The sequence below is a fragment of the Pavona decussata genome, unplaced genomic scaffold, assembly GCF_977016875.1.
Source record: "Pavona decussata unplaced genomic scaffold, jaPavDecu1.1 SCAFFOLD_67, whole genome shotgun sequence".
Lineage (NCBI taxonomy): Eukaryota > Metazoa > Cnidaria > Anthozoa > Scleractinia > Agariciidae > Pavona > Pavona decussata.
Window position 1 is genome coordinate 2,625,001 of NW_028145486.1, and position 23,376 is coordinate 2,648,376.

At 39.7% G+C, this 23,376-nt stretch overlaps 5 protein-coding genes across 6 annotated transcripts in view; 4 read left to right on the plus strand and 1 right to left on the minus strand.

The window, feature by feature from the left end:
• LOC146478056 (uncharacterized) overlaps nt 1-23,376 on the minus strand; it is a 208,781-nt gene that overhangs the window by 93,539 nt on the left and 91,866 nt on the right. The window lies entirely within an intron of this gene.
• The window catches only part of LOC146478062 (uncharacterized), a 33,221-nt gene that overhangs the window by 2,261 nt on the left and 7,584 nt on the right, over nt 1-23,376 (plus strand). The window lies entirely within an intron of this gene.
• On the plus strand, nt 2,108-8,064 carry LOC146478063 (uncharacterized). Its single transcript, XM_085112797.1, has 6 exons — nt 2,108-3,133; nt 3,384-3,445; nt 4,130-4,192; nt 5,257-5,310; nt 5,861-6,010; nt 6,851-8,064. Exons 1-6 carry the CDS (start codon nt 2,805-2,807, stop codon nt 7,324-7,326), a joined length of 1,134 nt encoding a protein of 377 aa, XP_084968923.1. The 5' UTR covers nt 2,108-2,804; the 3' UTR covers nt 7,327-8,064.
• LOC146478064 (uncharacterized) lies at nt 11,013-13,468 on the plus strand. Its single transcript, XM_085112808.1, has 2 exons — nt 11,013-11,860; nt 13,312-13,468. Exons 1-2 carry the CDS (start codon nt 11,418-11,420, stop codon nt 13,451-13,453), a joined length of 585 nt encoding a protein of 194 aa, XP_084968934.1. The 5' UTR covers nt 11,013-11,417; the 3' UTR covers nt 13,454-13,468.
• On the plus strand, nt 15,405-16,875 carry LOC146478065 (uncharacterized). Its single transcript, XM_085112529.1, has 3 exons — nt 15,405-15,480; nt 15,808-15,945; nt 16,216-16,875. Exons 1-3 carry the CDS (start codon nt 15,405-15,407, stop codon nt 16,692-16,694), a joined length of 693 nt encoding a protein of 230 aa, XP_084968655.1. The 3' UTR covers nt 16,695-16,875.

Consider the following 23,376-nt stretch of genomic DNA (forward strand, 5'->3'; position numbering starts at 1 on the left):
CGCCCGCCATTTTGATTACTCCATCTTTTCCGTGACGTCACGAGTGGATCTCTGCCGACAGGAACATTCTCCCTTCATGACCTTTTGTAATACGCACGATGTCTACATAAATTCCAGCAAATATTCATTTATTCTCGATAGTTAGTGCGTTAAGCTTCTGATATTTTCGTTCTGTGGCGAATAAAGGAGATGCCGCACATCCTCGAGCAGACTACTGATCTAAATTTATTTAGTCATTTACCATGCCACAAAATCTTGATTTCACGCTTCATGTTATTAGTAAAGATCGGAGGATAAGGACGGCTCAAGGCTGAACGATTGCTCGAAAAATAAACAGTTGCCAGAAAAGCGAAGCTTTTAGTGTGACTGCTAAATTTTGAGGACAATCCGTTGAGGCGAGGGCATTATCATCCGATATACCAGCAAGCCTAAAAGGGGTCAGATTAGTTTCTGAAATGCGCGCTCTTTACAACGGAAAAGACAAAAAAGCACTGGCCACGAAGTGATGACAGTAAAATAAATGCAAGCTAACCAAGTTAAGACATTTTGTTAAAATGTGATCGGATTATGACAAGTAAGACCTCGCGGGAAAAAATCGGAGACTGTTATCGTCCGATAACTATCATCCGATTTCGTACCAAATGACGTGTTTTGTCCAATAAGAAAGTGCGGAAATTAATGGGTGGATTATAATTCATTTTATTCAGAAAGAATCTTTTAATCAGAAGCACTAGTGGACAACTCGGTTAATAGCTTGTATAATTTAACCCGAAATAAAGGTGTAATACAGGGAGGTCTTTCGCGTGATGTGATAAATACTCGTATTTTCGCTCTCCAAGCTGGGTCTACTAAACTAGCTGAACAACACAGCAAGTCGTGCGAAGTTCAATAAAATGCAGCAAATAATTCCGCCCTGAGTGATATAAATAAACACCATTAAATTTTCAAATAGTTCTCAGATATGCCTCTGGCCCCGGTTGTTCAAAGAGCGCAGCGGATAACTATATCCAGTAGACAAATCGCTATCCAGAGGATAAAATGTACTCCTAACAATATATTTTATCCGCTGTTTGAACCGACTGGGGAGTTGTCAGGGGCGACGCTAGGCTCAGGTGATTATTTCCTTAATCTTAAGCTAAGAGAACCTCATTGCTCTTGTTTTAATAAAATCATTATTGATCCTGATAGCTTTATCTCGCGCTAATTTTGATACGGGGATAGCACAGTCATAATTATTTGCCAATAACAGCTTTTCGTAACTAGGTACGTAGCGGGCCAGCGAGTGAGTAAGCTAACTGTAATATTGTACAAAGTGTAAGTGCGTAAGTACTGTCTAGTTTATTATTGTATGTAACTGTGTGTTTTCTTGCAAATAAAAAAAAAATAAAAAAAAAAACTAGGTACGTAGCGGTAACTGGACACCAGTACTGCGCGGAAGTTAGACCACAAGCACTACCTTATTTTTCTTAGGAATAGTAAAGCGAGTGAACAACAAGGGGACGTGACGGGGGAGAGAAGCAAAACGTAAATTAGTTTTATTTTTTCCAATATAACATGAACAATTATTGTACTCAACATTTCTTTCAGAGCCCTTTTTTATGCATTAGACTGCCCTGCCCCATAACACCTTACGCGCTTCTCGTCTCTGGAATACAACCCCCCTCGCCCTAAAACAAACCAACAAATGACGCCACAACGGAGTATGAATCAGCAGCACTCCTTGCTCCATTTATTCTGTCGTCCGGTCCGCACACACATGTAAAATCTAGAGAACAGGAATCCACGCACAACTTGATCAAGGACGTTAAAATTGTGTAAAGAGATTTAGAATAAACTGGCCCGGATGGTTTATTAATTTGCCTGTACTTGACCCGGGTCAAAGCTCGTAAGCAGATTAAGGATTGCGACCTCTATTTTTGTTAAGTCTTGGAGTCGTCCCATAATCGAGTCACGTCCTTAATATTACTAAGAAAATATCAGAATATTGATGGAATTGGTATGAAAAAGGAAAAGGCGCTATTTTGGAGCTGTTGAAAACAGTTGTTGTTGTTGCTTGTTTTTTTGTTGTTGTTTTTTTTTCAGTTACGATCCTTATATTCAAATGGCAAGTTTTATCAAGATTCCTCAGTAACGTAATCATAAGCAGTAACAACACTTTAAATGTGGAACAAGTCCAACCGCCTGGATCAAAACTCACAAGTAGATTTAAAGGAAATAAGACGTCTATTTTTGTTCTGAGTTCTGGACTCTTTCCATAATCGAGGCACGTTCTGTAATACTAAAATTGATGGATGGTGTGAAAAAAGGAGGGGGTTTTACTTAATTGGGGCTGTTGGGAGCAATTTGTTTTTCAAGATTGAAGATTATAATTGTGGAAAAATCTATCACTGTGATTCCAAACGTCAGTTGGTAAAAGAAAAAAGGCTTTAGATCTGGGAAATTAGATTAAATTAAAGAAGAAAAAATTACCATATTGCTATGGAGGATTTTCATCATACCTGTTCCTTCTTTTTAGCAAAAATTAAAAGCTTACAAGTCGACGGGTAGTTTTTAACCTGTTACTATGGCTGTTCCGTTTAGAAAGTTTGCTAAGTTGAGGCCTTGACTCGTTCAGTAAAGATGCGGCAGCGATCAAGGAACTATACGTAACTCTGTAGCGTCTGAGCCGTGAGCGAGATTATCAGTACAATTAGTTTCCGTTTTATAAATAGCGCGACAAAGCACATTAGCTGAGGCAGACGCGTGCGTTCAGGCAGATTTCTTTGCGAAGGTACGGTCAGGAACATAAACTAAATCATTTGACCATGAATACGACAACTAAAGAGCAAAGAAAAAAATTCGGCATCTCCGAGATTCTCCGTTGCTTGGTTTATATAGCAGCGATCATTTTTCTTTTGTGTTGCATGGTTTTCCAAGCTTTCTTTTTCATGGATCATTTACAAATGAAACAGAAATTGGCTACAATGGATGAGAAGGTGACCTCACTCGAACTGGCGACAAAGTCGTTCGTCCCTTCAAGTCCACCTCAGAATGAAGCCAAGCATGGTTTTAAAGATTTGCATGTTCGACTGAGGAGGACCGTTGCTTTAAGTCTTCAAAGCCTGGAGAAGCGACTGAAAGTTCTGGAAATCAGGTAAACCGATATAATCCGTCACATCGTTTGTTTTAATAAGTTGGTTTTCAAGAAGGAAAAAAGCGTGAACCACCACTCGTATCATACTTCTCCTTGGGATCTGGTTTAATCTTGTTTTCCATGGATCATCAGATACTTAATTCTCCTAACCTATTTAGCTAAATTTCCTGTTACTAGAGGTCAACGAACTTTGAAAATCAATCCCTGTTTTAAATTTAAAGTTGGCGCTAATCTATTTTCCTCCTTTCAGGGCTCTCAATGACAACAAATCCACTCCAAAAGATGTGCTAGGAACAAGTGTATCATTCAGAGGTTTGTTTGACGGCAGTCTTCAGTTTTTTCAGGAAAAAAAAAATCGAACAAATTCTGGTTAAAAGAGACGAGATAACTGGATGCTCTACTGAGAATTGCGATTTTTGTTGAGCCCTAAAAGTCTGGGAAGAAAAGGAAGTTTTAATTTTTGTCCCTTTATGTGCTTAAACGTACTCGGAAGAGAGGCAGACCATTGGAGATCGGTTGCGTAGTGTAACATGCCCTCCAATAAACATGTCTCGCAACGTTTTTGTTGCGGTCACCGTTGCAGGAATTCAGAACCTACTTCTACTTATCGCAACGGTTGCGGCAGCAAAAAAATTGCTACACATGTTTATTATAGGGCAATGATTCGTGCAACTTGTGTCGCAACAAAATTGCGAGACAAATTGCAACTGAGAAAAATTGCCCGGTGTAACAGCGCCTTTGAATCATTTTTTTTTAAAGGCTGACACATGTATGTGATCCAACTGTAACTGAAATAGCACAGATTCCAGCTGCAGGCAAAGGAACGAAATAGTAAGCGATTGAACTCAGTCTTGTTCCTAAAAGACCTCGTTCTTCTGACTGCACTACGAAAGCTAGTCTGAGCTGACCTAAGCCGCGCGCTATGGTGACAAGTTTCGGAAAAGTCGGCGATTGTTCCATTTACAGTGCTAATGTCAACTATTTTGTTTTACATAGGACGGGACGGGAGGGACGGTAGGGATGGTCCTGCAGGTCCCGCGGGACCACCCGGATTACCAGGTTAGTGAGGACTGTGATACTGTATAACACTGGTGAAAACTGAAAAAATGAACGTCTCTAAAGTGTTTATTACTAAGAGCATAGTTAATGGAGGGAGTTACTCCAAATTGGAAATAGTGCGGGTTTCAACTGAGTGTCGAAAGAAATTTCGCGTTTGCTTTGGTTTTCCATTACTACGCTCTGTGATTGGTTAACAAAACTCGCGCCACTTTCTCAACCAATGAGAAGCAAAACCAAAACCAATCGTGTTTTTGCCGCACGCGTTTTCCCGCGCTTGGCGCCAGTTGCATGTATTTGCTTCGAATTCTGATTGGCTCGTTGTGTTGTTTACATCTACTACCATTGGCCAGAGTAATTTCTTTGGTTTTGGTTTTAAGACATGCAATTAGAAACCGCTCTGTACGAAAGTTCTTGAATAGTCCATGTTATTGGCATAAACATCCTCTCAGTTAACATTTTAGTACCTAACATTCAGTAAGCATTTATAAACAATGCCTGAATCCCACATGATGCCAAGATATGAATAATGTGGCAGCCAATGTTGACAAACTAAGGATTAATCGGTGCTTGGAAAGTGCTTTTTCTTTAAAGATTTAATTTTATTTTTAGCGCAAAGTGATAAAAATTTACCTTAAGAGGTCTCGCGTTGAATGCTCTCCTGTTTAAATTTTGGAGATTAAGCTGGTCCCCTCTTGTGGCACAGGAAGAAAAACTTTCGTTATCGCTTCGAGCTAATTGTTCAGATGCCGATTCCACTGAGGTTTCCGTATAGAAAAATGTCATAATCTTTTGAAGTCGTATTTTAGAATGACGGATTAAAGGGTTAGTTTCTAAAGAACCTGTGAGCTGTGCTGCGTCGGTGGGGAGATGGAAAAGAATGTCTGGTTTTACCACAGAGGTAATATGAAGAGGTAATTTGACCACCGTGACGAGATTCGAGAGTGTTGATATTTAGTCCGTCGTTGGAGCCATTCTCTCAACTCTGTTGTTAAATCCAGACATTCGTATATTAGCCGGATTGACCGAGAGTCCTTAACCCTTATTTCTTTTGTTAATTTCTTCAGGTCGCGACGGACGAGAGGGTCTTGTCGGACCACAGGGTCTTCCTGGGCCAAAAGGTACTAACGGACTAAACGTGAAGAGTATGTAGGTACTTACTTAGGTTTTGCGTTGGTTATTTTCTGAAATTGGATATCACGAAAAAAAGAACAAAACTAATACATTGTTGTCATATATTTTCCACTTTTAATACTTCACCTCTACGAGTATATTACGAATTTACAATATGACCAGCTTTCAGTTGGCTTGATAGCTCAGTTGGTAGAGCACTGCACCGGCATCGCAGAGGTCATGGGTTCGAATCCCGTTCAAGCCTCAATTTTTTTCAGGCTTTCTTTACGCAACTGCTTATGTTGCGTACATAACTGCGATGGTGATTCACTTAATATTCATACATTGTAATCTAGCACGATGCTGATCAAGGGGTTTGGACTGGCTTTAGAGGCCATAGTTTTAGACCAGATGTAGTCACTTTGTTATTGATTACGCAATAGTCATAGCAAATTTGACTCATTAGATAAAGACAGGTTTAATACATGAGAAAGTAATCAGTGCTCCGTGTCTTTATGTACAAATATTAAAGTAAACCGCATCTTGGAAATGCTTTAGGTGATGTTGGTCAAAGCGGCAGAGAGGGCTCTCAGGGACCACCTGGGCCCAAAGGGCAAAAGGGACTAGAAGGACAGGGGCTGTCTGGAGTGAAGTACGTTCGCTGGGGGCGCACAAACTGCAGTGGAGATGCTCAGGTTGTGTACACAGGTAGGTATGCACTTCGTGTTACTTAATGAATTTTATGACGTTTGTTACTGAAGTGAGGAATTCTGGATAAGGAGCAAATATTATAATAGGTAATTTTAAGAGGCTTCTGATAACTCATTATGTTGATGATACATATAGCTCGGAGTGTGGTCTGAGGCTTGAGGAAGTCCCTTAATAAAAAGAAAACAGAGCGGGAGGTCAGTTTAAATCCTGGCCGGACCAACACTCGGGAGCTTAAAATAACACACAAAAAGGTGCTGCCTTCAAGTGGAGCAGATAGCCATGAAGAAACAGTCCGATCTCATGTATGGAGACGATAAAAAACCACTGCCCCGGCTGTGACCACACCCATGTATCATTGGACTTTACATAACTAACCATTATTATCAACTTGCCGTGGTTTCGCTGAGAGGGTTCACAGTGAATGAGACCTCAACCTTGCATAACAACCAGAAGTTGATGGGAATTTGCCGAGTGTTGAAAAAACACTTTGGAACTTTAACGACACATGCAAAAATTGCAGTTATCGGAATATGTACTACGTCCCAAAACTGCTCCTGGGTGTCTATTTCTCCTTTGTCGACCTTTCAACAGAGGATGAAAAAAATCAAGGGGTCGTGGAGAGGAGGGAAAGAAAAGGAGAGGGGGGAGGAGGTGGTGGAGATTAATCTAGACAGGAGAAAGAATGTTTTCAAGTAAATCACGTTACCTCATTCTTCAGGAGCTTACACAATGACTTATTTAAATGTAACTAGTATTAACTAACTAAGGAAAAACAATCTAAACGTCACTTCCTAAGCTTCATCTAAAGTTTGTTTTTTACTTTTATGCTGTACTTAGGGTTCACAGCAGGTGGCCATTACAAAAACAAAGGAGGCGGAGCGGAATACATCTGTTTGCCAAACCAACCCAAATACGCAAAATATACCGACACCTTTGAAAGAGCTGGGGGCATATATGGCGCTGAGTATGAAGTGAGTTCCTTCAATCCTTTCAACAGAAATGTCCACGAGCATGATGCACCTTGTGTCGTGTGCTATGTCAGGTCACGTGGCACCCAGCTGATGATCCCTGCAAGGAATGACTGTCCTCATGGATGGACCAAAGAGTATCATGGGTACTTGATGACTCAACATTGGAATTATGAAGGAGGGAATTTTATTTGTGTTGATCAGGAACCAGAATCGGTTCCAGGAAGTCACCGCGATCACGACGGTGCATTACTGTACCTGGTGCAGGCGAACTGTGGGTATTTGTCAACTTGTCCACCTTATTACGAAGGGCGTGAGTTGACATGCGCAGTGTGCACTAAATGAGTTGATTCAAAATGGCAGTAAAAATATACTAATATCTATGGATTAGAAAATACTTCAGTGACCACAGCCATAGTTAGTCCTACATCATGGTATACATTATATTGGCCTGGCTAAATGCCATCACTGATTGTAGAACGACTATCAGTCAGTTTGCAATAAGTTTTCATGGACCTAAACTGTTTAAATACTTTAATTCAGAAATTCAGAATGATGAGAGTATTTCTCTGTTGAAATCTAAATTAAGATCCTTTCTCCTAAATGGACTAGTCCTGTTTTGAACGTGCTGTTTTTTTTTTTTTTGTTTTTTTTTTGCTGCCTGTGTGTGTTTGATTGAGTACTTGCTTTTTTTTACCTAAATTTATTGATAAATTAAATAAGCTACGCCTAAAATCCTGATTTCAAAGTTGCCTGTAGCTCGTATACTCCCCAATGGTTTCTCTATGGGCATCCTCGCCATATGTTTCTCTCTCTTATTCATTTAGTCTAATGTAATTTTTCATGCAACGATGTGCAAGAATAATGGCAAAAAAATAAATTGAAACTGAATTGCACGGTCAATTGTGCAAGTAAAGTAATTGAACATTAGTGAAGCTGTGTGTAATTTGTCGCGCCCTTCACATTTGTGAAACGAAAAAGTAAACACAGTTTAACCACTCCTACGAGTTACACCTAAGCTCATATTGTCGGCTCAAGGTTATCTCGTAACCAGATCTCCCCAGGCCCAGTGAGAATTATTCCCTTGTTTCCTTTATATCTCCTCTGCTTTGAAAGATTAAAAGGGTTCATTAAGTATATTAGCTGTCTGTAACTATTTCTATCTTTTGAGGTTTTTGATTTGAAGATATTTTATTTACAGTCGTCCGAGAGACTCTTCAAATCGCTTTCTATACTTGGAACTTATTAACTGTAGTTGAAGTCGTCCCGATCGGGAAAGGTCTAGAAAGTTACATTCAGTGGTACACTGATGAAATGAGGAATATTCAGTAATAAAAAAGCCAGATAAAATGAGATAAGAACTTTATCTGTCTTGCCTTCCAAAGAGCGCGATATTGATATAAGTACCTAAATGTAGTTCCGTTGTGCTTATTAATTTTGTTTCTTTTCTTTTTTTTTCCATAAAAGTTCAACAAGCGCTGAATATCTTATTATCTTATATTGTAACGTTCTAGTTCGAGTGAAGATTTGTTCGGTAAATAAATAAATAAATAAATAAATAAATAAATAAATAAATAAATAAATAAATAAATAATGAAAACTACTAAAATTGTACTCAGGAATGGACATAATATAATCTTAAACTTATAGGACTCTGTTATCTTCGTTATCTCGCTCTGCTCGGTGATCTTTCGTTACATGTTGTCAGTACATTTAGCACCCGCTTATTTATAGTCTTTTTGAAACCGACGAAGGCCGAAAAGTCTTTTTCTAAGTTTTTGATAAATGTTGTGTTTTAAAGTTTTTCCAAGTCAGAGTTTAAGATTATATTAAATAGATAAATAATGTTCTAGTACTTACATTTGCCATCACTCAAGTCTCCGTCCGAGTGTAAAATCACGTTATTGTTTTATTCTCTCGTAGGTGGGAGAGGTTGTTTGATTCGAGATTTACAGCAGCGTATTTAATCTAATAAGCAAAGAGTAAATAAACGACTGTAAGAAACATGAAGAAATGATCCTCTTTAATATAGTTCCACATTAACGAATATCATTTCTTGGTGCTGACTACTAAATATAAGTTCCGGATAAATTGGAAGTTTCGATCGTTACTGAATCTTTAATCAAGATACCCAAAATACAAGTTAATACAAGCAAGCTCAAGCAATTGGCACTGAACACACTGCAGTTAATTAATCTTTTCCTCAATAATCGGCGTTTTGAGTTTGACTGTCAAAGAACAAGTAGTTAAACAGTAAACAATGAAATTATTTACATTAACATAACTCAATTCACCCAGAGATCCTGCTTGCCTCGCATTTTGAGAAACCCGAGCCGGGCTAGTCCACGGCAGAACAGCACCGCTATAGGGAAAACTATTAGGAAGACAATTAGTCCGTGGCACTGAATGGAATAGGTTGTGTTTATTTACGGCAGAATCTCGGAAAGTGTATGGAGCGAGTAGCGAGGCCGTTTAGGGATTTATAAACCATTAGGGCCTTTTGAATGTCGCACTGAGTTCTGAGTTCTGGCCGATTTCCTGTGTTCATCTCTTTGTATTTTACCTCTAAGCTACTCAGTGATGGTGCGCAACCTGAGTGTGAGGAAACGAAGCCGGGAGAAAGCAAATTATTGGCTTTAGAGCATGGTTGAAGATTAAAACGAGCTTTGGTCAGCAGCAAACTTTGCAATCCAACTGTTAATTGACCCTTAGCAACTTACCTCTATACTGGATTAATCAACCAGATCGAAGCCTTCTCCCTTGTTAAATAGACATCGCCACGATCTATTCCTATTCTCAGGCGGGTCACGTCAACTGTACAACTCTTGGACTTGCACATACACGCAGCCTTCAGTATCACTTCATGCCTCAAACCTTTCAGGTAAATCTTTCAAACTGTCCGCTTAAGTTCCAGGCAAAGTATGGTAAACTCTTGGGAACCTTGTGCGTGTGCTAACTTTTCAGAGACCCACTTTCGTTCCAAATTTAAGTTATTTGGTTCGTAAAGCAGCAAATGAAATGTCCGTTAAGATTTTAAAAACCCGTTTAAGCCGAGGTGCGCATGGGTGAATAATGTTTTGGTACAGTTCATCTATCACGAAAATCATGAATAACCATTGTGTTAGTAAATGTCTTTACATTGGAGCGTGTTTCAGTTCTGTATCGATTATCATAAATGTTGAGATTTTTGCCACTTACGAAACAATAAAGCTCAATAGGCGCAAAGGCGGCCAGGGTTTTTTTTCGTTTTGAATCGGATTCAGCAGGAATTGAAAGCGTTGAGGGTGAACAGGCTCGAAATTTACGAATAAATAAATAAGTATGGACAAGTTAAAATATGTGCCTCCATTAACGATTTTCAGACCTGACACCCAAACGGATGTTCGTATCAGTTTTCAATGCCCATTGAGCACTCTCTCATATAAAATCCCTTGATACCATTTTCAGATCAAAACAGGTCGAAAACCATTTTCATTGGAAGTGTTTGATTTACCAACAGAATTCATAGCTAAAGGTAAGTTGGCCATCGTAAAGAGATTCGAGTACTGACGTTTCCCCGGGTGACGTTTAGAGCGTAAGCCCTTCGTCCTGGACGCTAGCCCTACGCTCTAACGAAGGGGCACCGGGGGAATCTTTAGTCATCAACTATGTTGATATAAACCAAACATTTGTTTCTATCCCTCACCGACGCAGCACAGCAGTTTCGTTAGAAACTAACCTTCTTAATATTCATTTCCACTGGGACCCTACAGGTATACCCCTGGGACATATACAAGGGAGAACCACCCATGCACCAAGTGCTGTCACTGTTGGGTAGTACTCTTTTTATACTATATATACGAACTTTGAGGCTGTAATTCACCCAGATGTTCAGAACATGCTAAGCACGTACCCAACCACAGACTAAGAGATAATTATAAAAGCATTTTCATTCATTTGCATCGATTCAAAAGCACATAAGAACAGCTTAAACACCTTTGAACTTGACAAGACACAGCGCACAATGATCTTTTTGTTGGGTTCATGTCCTGGTCACGTCCACATCGGTTTTCTGAAATTCTACACCAGGTAACTTAAGAACATACTTAAGAGCGCTTCAGGCTGAAAACATTCACTTTTTTTCTTATAAAAAGGAATGTACACGGAAGGATCCTACGTGCGTCAATTAAGTAAGAACGTTCTTTCCTCGAGTGTCGAGTGAGTTTTTGCATTTCACGCGACGGTTAAATTGAAAAATGTTGTAAAGTGGCGAAAAATGGCTAAGTTCCGCTGAAATTCTGGCTTGAAATGGTCTTCGTGGCCATTTCTGGTCCTTTTCATAATTTATGTGTATATCAGTTTGGTCGTTTGATCACTTTAATCCGGAGTAAAAACTCAAGGAGCTAAGCTTATCTCGGCTGTGCACCTGATAAGAGTATCCATTACATGTCACGCATATGCTATTAAGTGAGGTGAAGCAGGCACGTTCGATTAGATACCTCTGTGAGGAAGTTTGTCGATTGCCATTCGCTACGTCAACTGAGGGGCTAGTAATCATGGATGCAAACAAGAAGGGACAAAAGACAAAAGGCCGCTTCTCGGAGATTCTCCGCAGTTTGTTTTATGTAGTGATAATTGTTTTCCTCTTGTCTTGCATGGTTTTCTTGTTTTTGGACCACTTGCAAACTAAGGAGAGGTTGGCTGTAATCGACGACAAGATGAACGCATTTGAGTTGACTCTGAAGAAAGTGTTCCCAACAAGTCCAACTCACACTGCTTCCGTAGATAACAGGCTTGATGCTGAAGGCTCAGAAGGTTTGCATGTACGATTGAGAAGGGCACTTACTAGTACCGTGAGCCTTCAAAGCCTCGAGAAACGACTGAATGTTTTGGAATTCAGGTAAGATCAATTACATCATAACGTAGAGTCGTAAAGTGTGACGTCGCAAATATACGAATTTTCAAAATTATGGGATTTGGTAATATATTCAAAAAGAGCATGATGAAAAATGACTATTTGCCAAAAATCAGCATAGTTATTGCAATTTGGGGGCGAGATATTAGCTCTGTTATGCCCTGATGACTCCATACAAATCCATCTAATTTTGTCTCAGTTCTTAACGTTTGGAACTGAGACAAGATTAGAAGGATTTGTATGGAGTCGGCAATAACAGAGCTAATATCTCGCCCCCAAATTGCAATAAGATGCTGATTTTTGGCAAGTAGACATCTCTCATCATGATCTTTCCGAATTTACAAATCCCATAATTTTATAAATTTAGTTTGTGTGACGTCATCACTTTAGGACTCTATTATGTACCGAACAACGTAAAACAGCAGTATCAGTATCAACCAGTATTTGCGAAACAGCATACACGATGTGCGATCACGCCAGAGAACATTTACATGAACAATAATTAAACAAGCTGTTGATAATAAATGCGGCCGTTTTGTTTGTAAGTAATTAAATAACTCATCGATTACTAAAAATTACTCTTCCAGTGGCGTAAACACTACACAATCAAACACACAACACAGCTATGAAGCTGGTCAGTCAGGCCCAAGATAAACATTTTTTGACACACCAATAAAATACAGGAATCATGGATAAAGATAAACCGATAGCTTACATGCCCCACAGCCGTACATGTAAACCCTAAAAGAACCGCTACGGGAAAAATAGGGACTGTGGACTCCAACCAATGCCATGGCGCAACCTTTGGGGTTAATATAAGGCAGCCGAATGCTAAAATGAAATAAGCGAAAAACAATATTTCTGCAAAAAAAAAAAAACGAAAGTAAAAGCTAAAAACAAACAAACAAACAAACTTAACGTAATGTGTCGCCCTGGAGGCTGAATGTAGAATGTCACAATTTTCTCAACGGATTCTTCTTTTTCAAACCACTAACCGTAAGCCTCCACGCACTACGCTCGCCCCAATTTTCTGTTACTTAACGGCAAAATATCAATTTATGTTGATTAAGATCAACATAAATAACATTTTTTACACAACGCCCCCATTTTCTGCACGATGTACACATGCGCATTACAAGGCATTTTCAAGGCTTCCTCAAAACATACAGGTTACTCTTAATGAGAGGAAGTTACGTTTCTTCAAACACTAATATTTGTCGATTCAAAGTTGTCGATTGAAAATTTTCGTCAATAGCAAATTGCCTCGTCTGTGGAGGCCCTTGCCGTCAACCACCTTCTTTCTCAGGGCCACTTTCCCTTTGAAGATAAAGCTGCTGAGTGCAGAGACGGTAATAATTTCTTACCACTTGTCAAAGCCTATTTTTAATAAGAGGGTCAGGAGAAACCGCACTATTGGGGTCTGTTTTTCTTTTCAGAGTTCTCAAGAAAAACAAAACCTTTTCAAGAGACGAGTTGGGAGCCAGGGAACCATGCATAGGTTTGGCCGATGGTACCTTGGGGTACCATGTCATGACATTTCCGCGCGCGTCTGATCAGCCAGCAGCGAGAAGTACTTGAGTGCCGACCGTTGACTGTTTGCGCGGGAAAAATTAGGCCGCGAGCATAATCTTAAAGGCGGTATCTTTTTGCAGAGTAGGGACTCGGTTACACAGTTTTAAAGGCGACAGTACAGTTAACCCTGATCTGGAAGATTACTCAAATCTTATCAGTGCACATCATGTGAAGTGATGAAAAGAGAAAAGTGTAAAGTTACGAAATAACGGCAGAATAATTTGATTTCATGTCCACTTACCGGCCACATCTCATTATTTACAAGGAGTCAAATTCGCCTCGTCTGAATCCGTAAACGGATACCAGTAACTCCACGGACACCTTGCGGGTCTTAAGTTTTGGCTTGGGCTTAAAGAAGAAGTATTTATATTACTAATTTCCCTCAACCAATTTTAAAAATAGCTCACTGGTGTCACTTATGTTATTTTATAAAGGAAAAGCTGGACGGGATGGAAGAGATGGACCAGCAGGTCCCCCTGGAACTCCTGGGATACCAGGTATACAAAGGGACACCATCATACTTAACATATTGCTAGTTAGGGTTGATGAGTGTGAAAAGAATGAACTAATTAAATGATTTCTCAAGATTAATTTTTGTGCATGTTGCTTCGCATTAAATTGTCAGTTTGGTCAGTCCTATTCCTCGAGAGGGAAAAAGGAACTAAGAATGACGTGATTGTTTGAACTGATTGAGCTGTCTGTTGCCACTAAAAAAAGTTCCCAGCGAGACCTCAGGCCGAATCAGTTTGGCTGTCGCTGAACTTTATTCCCGGTTGTAAACATCCTTCCCTTGCTGTAGACATGCGCATTTGAGCTCAGAAGCAAACCCAGCTGAGTCAGCTTCCAGTCAAAACGTGGCAACTAAGTAAGTGACTATCGCCCATACGCGACCTCTGACCGATCGCCAAGATAGTGCGTGCTCACTAAGACCCCCTAGGATCCTACTAGTTCAATTTTGGATTTGTCGTTCCCGTTTCTGGTAATTATTGAAACTTTATTTTGGGTGCATTTGTTTGGAATTATTCTTATTCATGCAGGAATAAACGAAAACACAGAATTTCAGTTCCCTAAACAACTCAAATCCGCCTAGTCTCATAAACCTTAAAATTTTCACAAAAGAACGCAATTCCTCTTATTCTGAGTAAACCGTATTCTGTCACTTCAAAATATTGACGGCAGACTGATCCGAACGGCGGAGGTGACGAGCTTGATAGAATAAGAACTGAGTCACGTTTACTGCGTATAAGTTCAAGCGGGATTAGGCGGACGTGACTCAGTTAGAAAGGCTCGTAAAGCTCAATGATTTAATCAACAAAGCTAAAATATTGCACCTTCTTGGTATAAATAGACGAGACGAAACACGCCAATGACATATCTCACACTTGTAACTTAGTCCTAAACAACCAATCATTGTCACGCATTTTATATTTTAAATCTTTATTTGTAACGATCCTTTCATGTTTATCACTCTTCTTTTTCGTTCAGCCCCCGAAGAAGGTTTGTATTGCAAACCGAAATATCGGGCAAAAATTTGTTTTTTTTTTTTAAACAAATATATTTCAGTTGTTCTAGCCTTTGTTGTTTATTGTATCAAGCTTGTCATCTCGGCCCTTTGGATCAGTCTGCCGTCAATATTTTGAAGTGACAGAATACGGTTTACTCAGAATAAGAGGAATTGCCGTATTTTGAATTTCAAATAATTTGCTGATCCAGGTCTACAAGTGATCCGGCACCACTCATCGGTTTGTCGCTGTGGAATTGCAGATTTTATCGTTTCTGTTAATTCTGCTATCAGGGGAAGAATGAACGGAATGTTATTCTGTTCATTTTTAAAAAGAGACTATGTCCCAAAAGAACATGATATGATACTATTCAATACTCCTTTTGGTACGAAATAATTTCAAAAGAAGCTAGCTTAAGATGCCCTTTATCTCGTAATTCTTTGGCTAAGTTAGTGATGGTAATTACAGGTCGTGACGGGCGTGATGGTAGAAGAGGGCTTGTTGGACCATCGGGTCTTCCTGGACTAAAAGGTATCCACATGTATTATATAAGGATTGTAGAAAATTATGTGCTGCTTTGAACGGTCGTTTCCTGAGCTCTCCCGTGCATACGCTCTGGATGGTCAAAAAAGGCAAAATATTGTTCAACGTGCTTCCCTCTGAGGAGTGTTTATAGCTCCTCAGTTTCCACAGGGTCTACAGCTACAAAATGAGATGTTGGAACCATTTAAGTAGTTCGTCGCTGAAAATTGACCATGGATCCCGCATTGGCTACTTTCAAAAGAGGATGCTACTTTTATTTTAGCATAATTGGCACTTAGACTGAAAGGACTTGTCCCGAATTTCTCAATGATTCAGGTGATGTTGGTCAAGGCTCTCAAGGACCAGCTGGACCCAAAGGACAAAAGGGACAAGAAGGACAGGGGCTGTCTGGGGTGAAGTACATCCGCTGGGGGCGCACAAACTGCAGTGGAGACGCTCAGATTGTGTACACCGGTAAGTACTTCATGCCAGTACTGTCTGGCACAAAAGCCGTATAGTTTATAAATCTCGGACTAGACTGACAAGGGTCTCATAAGACGAATCTCAAGACGAATTCGTGAAGATATCTTTTATCAACTAATAGCTTTTGTCTTAACTGATAAAAGAATTACTATACTTTCATTTCGATAGCTAGGGGATCGCTAAAGATCGAAAAGAGCCATTCATGATTCTCAATAAAATCGCTCGCCTCTAATTTTTCTCTCATTTTCCTTCCGATTTTAGGAATTATCGGAAGCGGTCACGGTAATCATGCTGGTGGTGGCTCAAAATATTTATGCCTGCCAAACAATCCAAAATACGACAGATATAGCGACTCTTGGCAGCAATCTGGCGCCATATATGGAACGGAGTATGAAGTCAGTTCATTTAATCCTTTCACGACAAGTAACCCTCATGACCATGAAGCACCATGCGTTGTGTGTTACGTCAGGTCACGTGGTTCCCAACTGATGATGCCCGCAAGGAACGACTGTCCATCAGGCTGGAGCGAAGAGTATCATGGGTACTTGATGACAGCGCATTATGGCCACAAAAGCTCTCGAGACTTCATATGTGTTGACAGAGAGGCAGAGTATGTTCCTGGTAGTAGAGCTAATCAGGATGGCGCACTGCTGTATCTTGTACAAGGTAGTTGTGACACCTTACCTTGTCTTCCATACGTCAGGGGTAGGGAACTGACATGCGCCGTTTGTACCAAGTGAAGACCAGCAGTACAGTGTCTAACTAAAATATTGAGGACTGCTCTTGTAGCAAATAGATCTAGTAAGTAGTTAAGTCTCGAGGCTACAAATCAAATTATTAGCATTCACGAGAGTAAAATACCAGTTCCCTACAATCAGAGATGGAACGCTTGCGCAGTTTCCGCCCTAGGTAACGGGCTCCTGTTTAATCTCGTCCCAGAGCCCTCATTATCCTTGCCAACAGAACGGGCAAGAAGGATCACAGCCTCTGGGATTGAGATAGGCTGATGTTGCTTTTCTCGTATATGCGCAGTGATGAGCTAAGTCGCTTGACGAATCTCATCCATTTTGATTTGAGAAGTTAAAACACCGCTTTAACCAAAGTAGAGCGATAGTGGGCATCCCGAGCAATACTTTCATAAATGGCAGCCGATAAATTATTTTTATTTTCATGGAAATTAGCCTCACTAGCCTCGCTAGCAAATATAATTTTTTCTCTAAAACGAGGTTAGTAGGGCTGATAAACATGCGAAGATAAATCGGCCGCCATTCATGAAAAAGGTCTATTGGCTGAAGATTCCAAGCTTTCCAAACACAGATCCTCCCGGCTACCTTCTCCAAGAATTTGGCGCGTGGCCGAAAGTGGCCTGGGCAACGAGGTCTAAAAATACTATTATCTTTATTCCGGAAGCAGATGTTTATTCGATTAACCGACCATTTTCGATAAGCACCATCCCTGAAAGCTCAAAAACTTGATAAGCGCCCACCGTTGAATAAGTAGACCTGTGACAAGTCAACTTCTCTGAGCGACGAAGTCGCGACAGCGAGAGGGAACCAACACGAACACACATACTGAGAGTAGATAGGGAACATAATCTTGGAAACGGCTTCTAGAAAGTATATCGATAAGCGCCCACCCTGAAAGCCCAAACACTTAATAAGCGCGCTACCCCACTGCCAATTCTAACAAAAAACATTCCTGCACTAGCCCAGCGTGAAGTCAAGAGGAAAGTCAGTTGTTTTAAGATACGGTAGTCAATGAACTTTTCTATTATATAGTTGAACTGGTCCGTGTTGTAAAGGAGCATTCTGATTGGCTCCCTGAGCGGTCCGAATGTTCCTATACGGACCGCTAAGAACATATGTTTGGATGGATCAAACTGTTTCAAGTTTGGCGACACAAAGCAAAAATGCTTTCAATTAAGCGGCGTACCATTAGAAATCACGGGAGGGGAGGGAGGGGGGGGGGGGGGGTGACAATTTCGAAAAAAAATTCCTGGAAAGAAAAATTGCGAAAAGAGAAATTCCTGCAAGCAGTTCACCATCCAAAAAATTTCCTGCAGGTAAACTGAACCAAAGTATGATATCAAAACACAACGTCAAGTAGTTTTATTGTACATATCAAGGATATAACCTGCTCTTCTATCATTTTAATACAGGTATTAATGTTTTAGAAGTGACAATGCAACAGATTACATCTGATCTCCTGCTCATTATAGAGAACCATATTCAAATGTGGAAGAAATATAAAACAATTTTACTATAGAAAACCTTCAAGAATCTTTCTTTTGAGTAGGAAATAGCATGGGGTGACAGGCCTGCAGGTCTTCTAACAATAATTTGTTTTTTAAGTGTAACCTCATTTATTATTTTATTATTTTATATTTTATTATTTTATTATTATTTTAATGTAACTTGTAAGGCGCATTTGAATATATTCATATAGATATTTGCGCCGAATAAGTAATAAATTATTATTATTATTATTATTATTATTATTATTATTATCATATTTTTGCTCTGACAAGCAAGTCATTTAAAGATTTTCCTTTTTCAAAGGAGATTAGCAGTGACTTTTTGAAGATTTCTCATAGGAAAGGCTGGTTTTGTATTAAGTGCCATTTTCCCATTAAAACATGTTTGAGGTTGGGCACGATGGTTGATATTGTTACGAAAGGCAATATTTGTCTGGGGGTGTTGTCTTTTTGCTTCAATGCCCATGACCCTTCTGTAAATTTGACGTCTGATAATTTATTTTCAATCAGATTATTTGGGTAGCCTCTAACAAAGGTGTCGTGATTTAATTTTTTTTATATATTTTCCTCAAATGTTGTTTTTGAGGAGTAGGAGTCTTAGGGCCTCCGTCTTAACAACAGAAAACAAGAAACTCGACGAAGAAAACAAAGAAAATTCCGTCGACAAGTTCTTAGAGTACCAGAACCACTAAAGAAAAAAAAATCTTACCTTAATTAAGGGATGGGTAAAAGTTCGCCACTAATGGAACGAGTTCAGAAAGTTTGAGGCAATATCCTGGGTCGAACTAAATCTGCCGCTCTGCACTTTCCTTAATTAAGAGCCATTGTCAGTAACTTTCGAGAATCCGGCGACAGAAGCAAAAATTCCAATTTTTTTTTATTTGCCCCAAAAGACCGTTTTGGTGAACTATTTTCAAAAATAATATTCAAAAGTTCCAGCGAATTTTTATTTTGGCAAAAATTGGGAAAATTCGAAATCGGCCAAAACGTGCCCGATGGCCCGATTGAAATTATGCAAATTAGTACATTTTCAAAACTCTCGTTCAAGACAAGGCAACGTTTTCTCGAGTTGATACTTTCACAATCGTTTTTACATCCCTTGTGCTTGCTTCCAAACTATATTTTATCTCGACCTGAACATTCTTTCATTTGAAGTTGCCCACGTAAAGAATACAATGTTTGCTATTCCTTAGATAGAGTGATTTTTGCCATATTTCAGATGACCATATCATCGGGGGTATACAAATATACTGGTAATGAAATAACTTTTTTGAACGGGCAATTGTTCTTATTTATCATGTTAGAATATTTAGTTTGGCCCGTGTAAAGTGAGCGCGCTAGGTCGACATGTGTGGAATGCACTTTGACACAATTCGCCATTTCACTACCTCATGTTCCTCCTGTTACTCTGCACGTGTCAATACGGTTCACGAAAGCTTTTAGATAAAAGCCAAGGTCTCTGGTTTCATTTCATGCTTTTATACACATAAATAACTAGCTTTAAACTTGAGTGCTCCCCATATTAGCATTAAGTTATCAAATGATTCTTTTTCAGTTGAAATTTTCGAGTTTATATTGAGCCGTTCAAGCGAGTTCCCAGGAAATAACTTGAAATCAGTGAAATTAATACCCTGTCTCTCATATCATGCTACACTTCCAAACTACCGTTATTTTTAAGCTAGAAAGTGTAAATGCTTCTTTTTTACGTGGCCTAAAACAGAATTTGCCTAAAATATTACGAATGAGGTCCACCGCAAGAAAAAACTGAGAAAATCGCGCACCGACGTAAATGTAAACATCAGCCGTTTCTCGACTTGCCACATGGATGAAACGCGTCCGTTGTTTTACCTTTGTATACATTTATGACCAGAAAGTAGAAACAAAAAATCTTCTTTATGCCCATCTATATAAAAATACACTTGCCAACCAAGCTTTGCTTTTCTGAGTGTTTGTCGAAAACACTGAAGAATAGTGCAACATTGTTGACTCATTCCATCACAACCGGATAACATGGCTAAATACTAGATATAAAGAAATGCCCTTACTTGTCTGCAATCGTTACTTACATTATATCTGGCGATATCACATCCCCGAGGCAAGGCTGAAAATTGTCTCAAATTCCGCATATTAGAAATCCAGAGTTTTGAACAACGCGAATAACTTCCATTGCGTGACAAGTGAAATGTGATACACAAGCGCGCGAAAAGCACAGGAATAACCATGTCAACATGTGAGCTTGTGATGACAGTGCCAAAATAATTTTTTAAATTACAACAAGAAGAAATTGAGGCAAGTGAAGGTCTGCAAGGTGTATTTAATGGACTGAAACGATTATCATGTAGTTTTCCTCTTCGGAGATTCATTCTGTATCGTCTGTGACGGATTCTCATCAATAACATTACAGGAAAAGTAAAACCGAAATTATTAAATTTAAATCAAGTCAACAAATTAAGAACTTTCGAAACTTCAATGCGGTCCAGATATTTGCAGTGGGTCATATGCGAAGGCGTCTGATTCTTTGTTAATCAAGCAACAATTTTTGTCCCCTCCTTCCTCAATCGTTGTCAACTAGTCTAAGCCAGTTGTCACTCGACTCAGGTCGCGTGACAAGTATTATCGGCGTTACACCAGTGGGATTTGCCCATGAAAAGAAAAAAAAAATGAAGTAGGAATAAAATTCCAAAATAAGAAGGATAAAAATCCTGAACAAAACCACCGTAACTGAGATATTTCCTTTGTCTTGTTTAGTTTTATTTTCTTTTGTTGCGTTTTTGCTATTATTTGGTGAAATATAAGCGGGAAGGGAGATGGGGTGGGGGTGGAACATGGCAGTCAAAACTCAAGTTGACCAGAAGCATAGAGCAAATGCATTTGGTGATGATTGTGAACAAACACGCTACGAAGTATAGCCTGCAGGTTCCTTCCCTCAGAGGTAGTCGAGAGAGATAGGTTTCTGAAACTCCTCTTTCGTGTCTAGTAGGCAATCTCACTTACGTCTTTATTGAAGTAAGTAATGAAATCTACTTTCAGAGAAATAAGACTGTAAGTAGCTTAATGGTCAAATTTATGAAAGGCAATTGAACCTAAATTGAGGACGCGTCAGCACCTGAAAGAGGTTGAAAATTTTAAGATCTTATTTTCTGGCGCGCGCACTGGTGTCAAAGTAATAGGGGCACGACTGGTATTTCTCAGATTTTCGTGTTCGGTTTAAGGGACGGTGTTATCTCTTACGGGCCGTCACTGTTCAAATCTGACGTTGTCATTGTTAAATCCTCCTAGCGTGCTCCAGAGTATCCACCACACGAACAGCCTTTGACAAGGCCAGTGAGAGTATCTTTCGAACCTGTGTACCAAAGTCTAGTGATTTTTCAATTTATAGTGTTCTTTTGAAGATGTAACTTAATTACGAGTTCCAATTGGATTAGGTTAACCCACAGTACATGTATGGACAATGAACAACGATTCTTTGCTGTTCATTCCGAGGGCGTCTCCCTTCGTCGTTAAAGATGTTTGACTTTTCCATTTCTCACACGAAGGCTTTACTTCTCTCGGTGGTGAGAGCATATAAAGACGAATGGAAAGCTTCAATCGTAAATCATTATTCCTGGAATAAAGTCAAGTAATGCATAGCATTGGATTTCTGTTTAAAAAAATAGGGGAAAATCAGAAAAGGAAATAAAATGTTCTTTCATGCTCTCAGTTTCGCTCAAATGAAAACACTTTTCCTGCCCTTTCTAGCAACAACACTATTTCGTCCTGAACTTCTTCATAGGCCCGATCTTTTGTGCCTTTAAGGACCGATCGTTTATTACGTCCTAGGGGGGGGGGGGGGGGAGGGCGGTGGTTTTGAGGGGGGTAATTTTTTTAAACGAGCTCTTTTGGAAGGGGGGGGGGGTAATTTTTTACCTTGTACGAAAATACGAAAAGTGAGGGGGTAAAATTTTAAGACATACAAAAGGTACCAACTAAATGTATTTAGCAATTATTCTTCTCATCAATCATAGAGTTGGTAAAATCGACTAGAAACTTCTCCACATCGCTACTATTCATCAGAGCGACAAAGATCTTGCACGTAATAGGTTGAGTAATGACATACACAGGCAAACCGTGTATTCCATCAAGCAGTGTATCTCTGAAGGCTTGTTTATTTGGGCAAAAAAATTGACTAAAAGACTAATAGAGATGGTAGGCTTCTTCAAAATCTATATATTCACATCCATACATCAAATGCTCCTGTACTGCTCCCAAACCCCGAGCTGTTCGAACTTCTGTGTACCTTCTTTTGACGACTGAAGAATAGACTCCAGCAATAACAAAACATCGTTATTATCAAGACATTAAAGAGATGATCTAAGGTACGTTCCCTGACTTGAATTTCGCCTAACTTCTGATTGTTTCTCTTGCCAGTTCAGATTCAGAGAGCTAGCGATGTCCGCATGTAACCAAGCGTTGTGCCCAGGAACTTCTCAACAATTGAACCACCAGGCCACCATGAGGGGGGGGGGGGGGGGGATTTTCAAACAGTGGGGGTAAAACTTTTGTTTGAAAGATTTTTTTGGGGGTAAAATTTTCATACATTCGAAAACCACCGCCCCCTCCCCCCTCCCCCCGGCCCAGGACGTAATAAACGTTCGGTCCCTTGGGTGCGAGCGGACGTCCTTTTTGCATTGATTAAGCGTAGCACATTGCAAATCTTGCGCATTTTTTGAGCTTCATCCGCACGGAGAGGTGCCATGGCGAAAGAAAAACTTCACTCTCCTAAATAGAGTAGCTTTCTGTTTGAGGATAGTATCGAAATACCGTATTGAGGTTTTCAAAGCTCTTGATTTGTTTACTTTTCATTTCAGTTAATTTCGGTTTTACTTTAAGGAAAATAAAGGTTGTTGTTGTTGTTGTTGGTGTTGTTGATGAGAATTCGGTACAGTCCCCGGAAGAGGGGGGGGGGGGGGGGGGATACATGATTTTCGTTTCAATCCGGCAATCAATCCGGCAATCAATCGAATTGTGTCAAAGGGCATTCCACACATCTCGACCTAGCGCGCTCACTTTTCACGGGCCAAACTAAATATTTTAACATGATAAATAAGAACAATTACCCGTTCAAAAAAGTTATTTCATTACCAGTATATTTGTATACCCCCGATGATATGGTCATCTGAAATATGGCA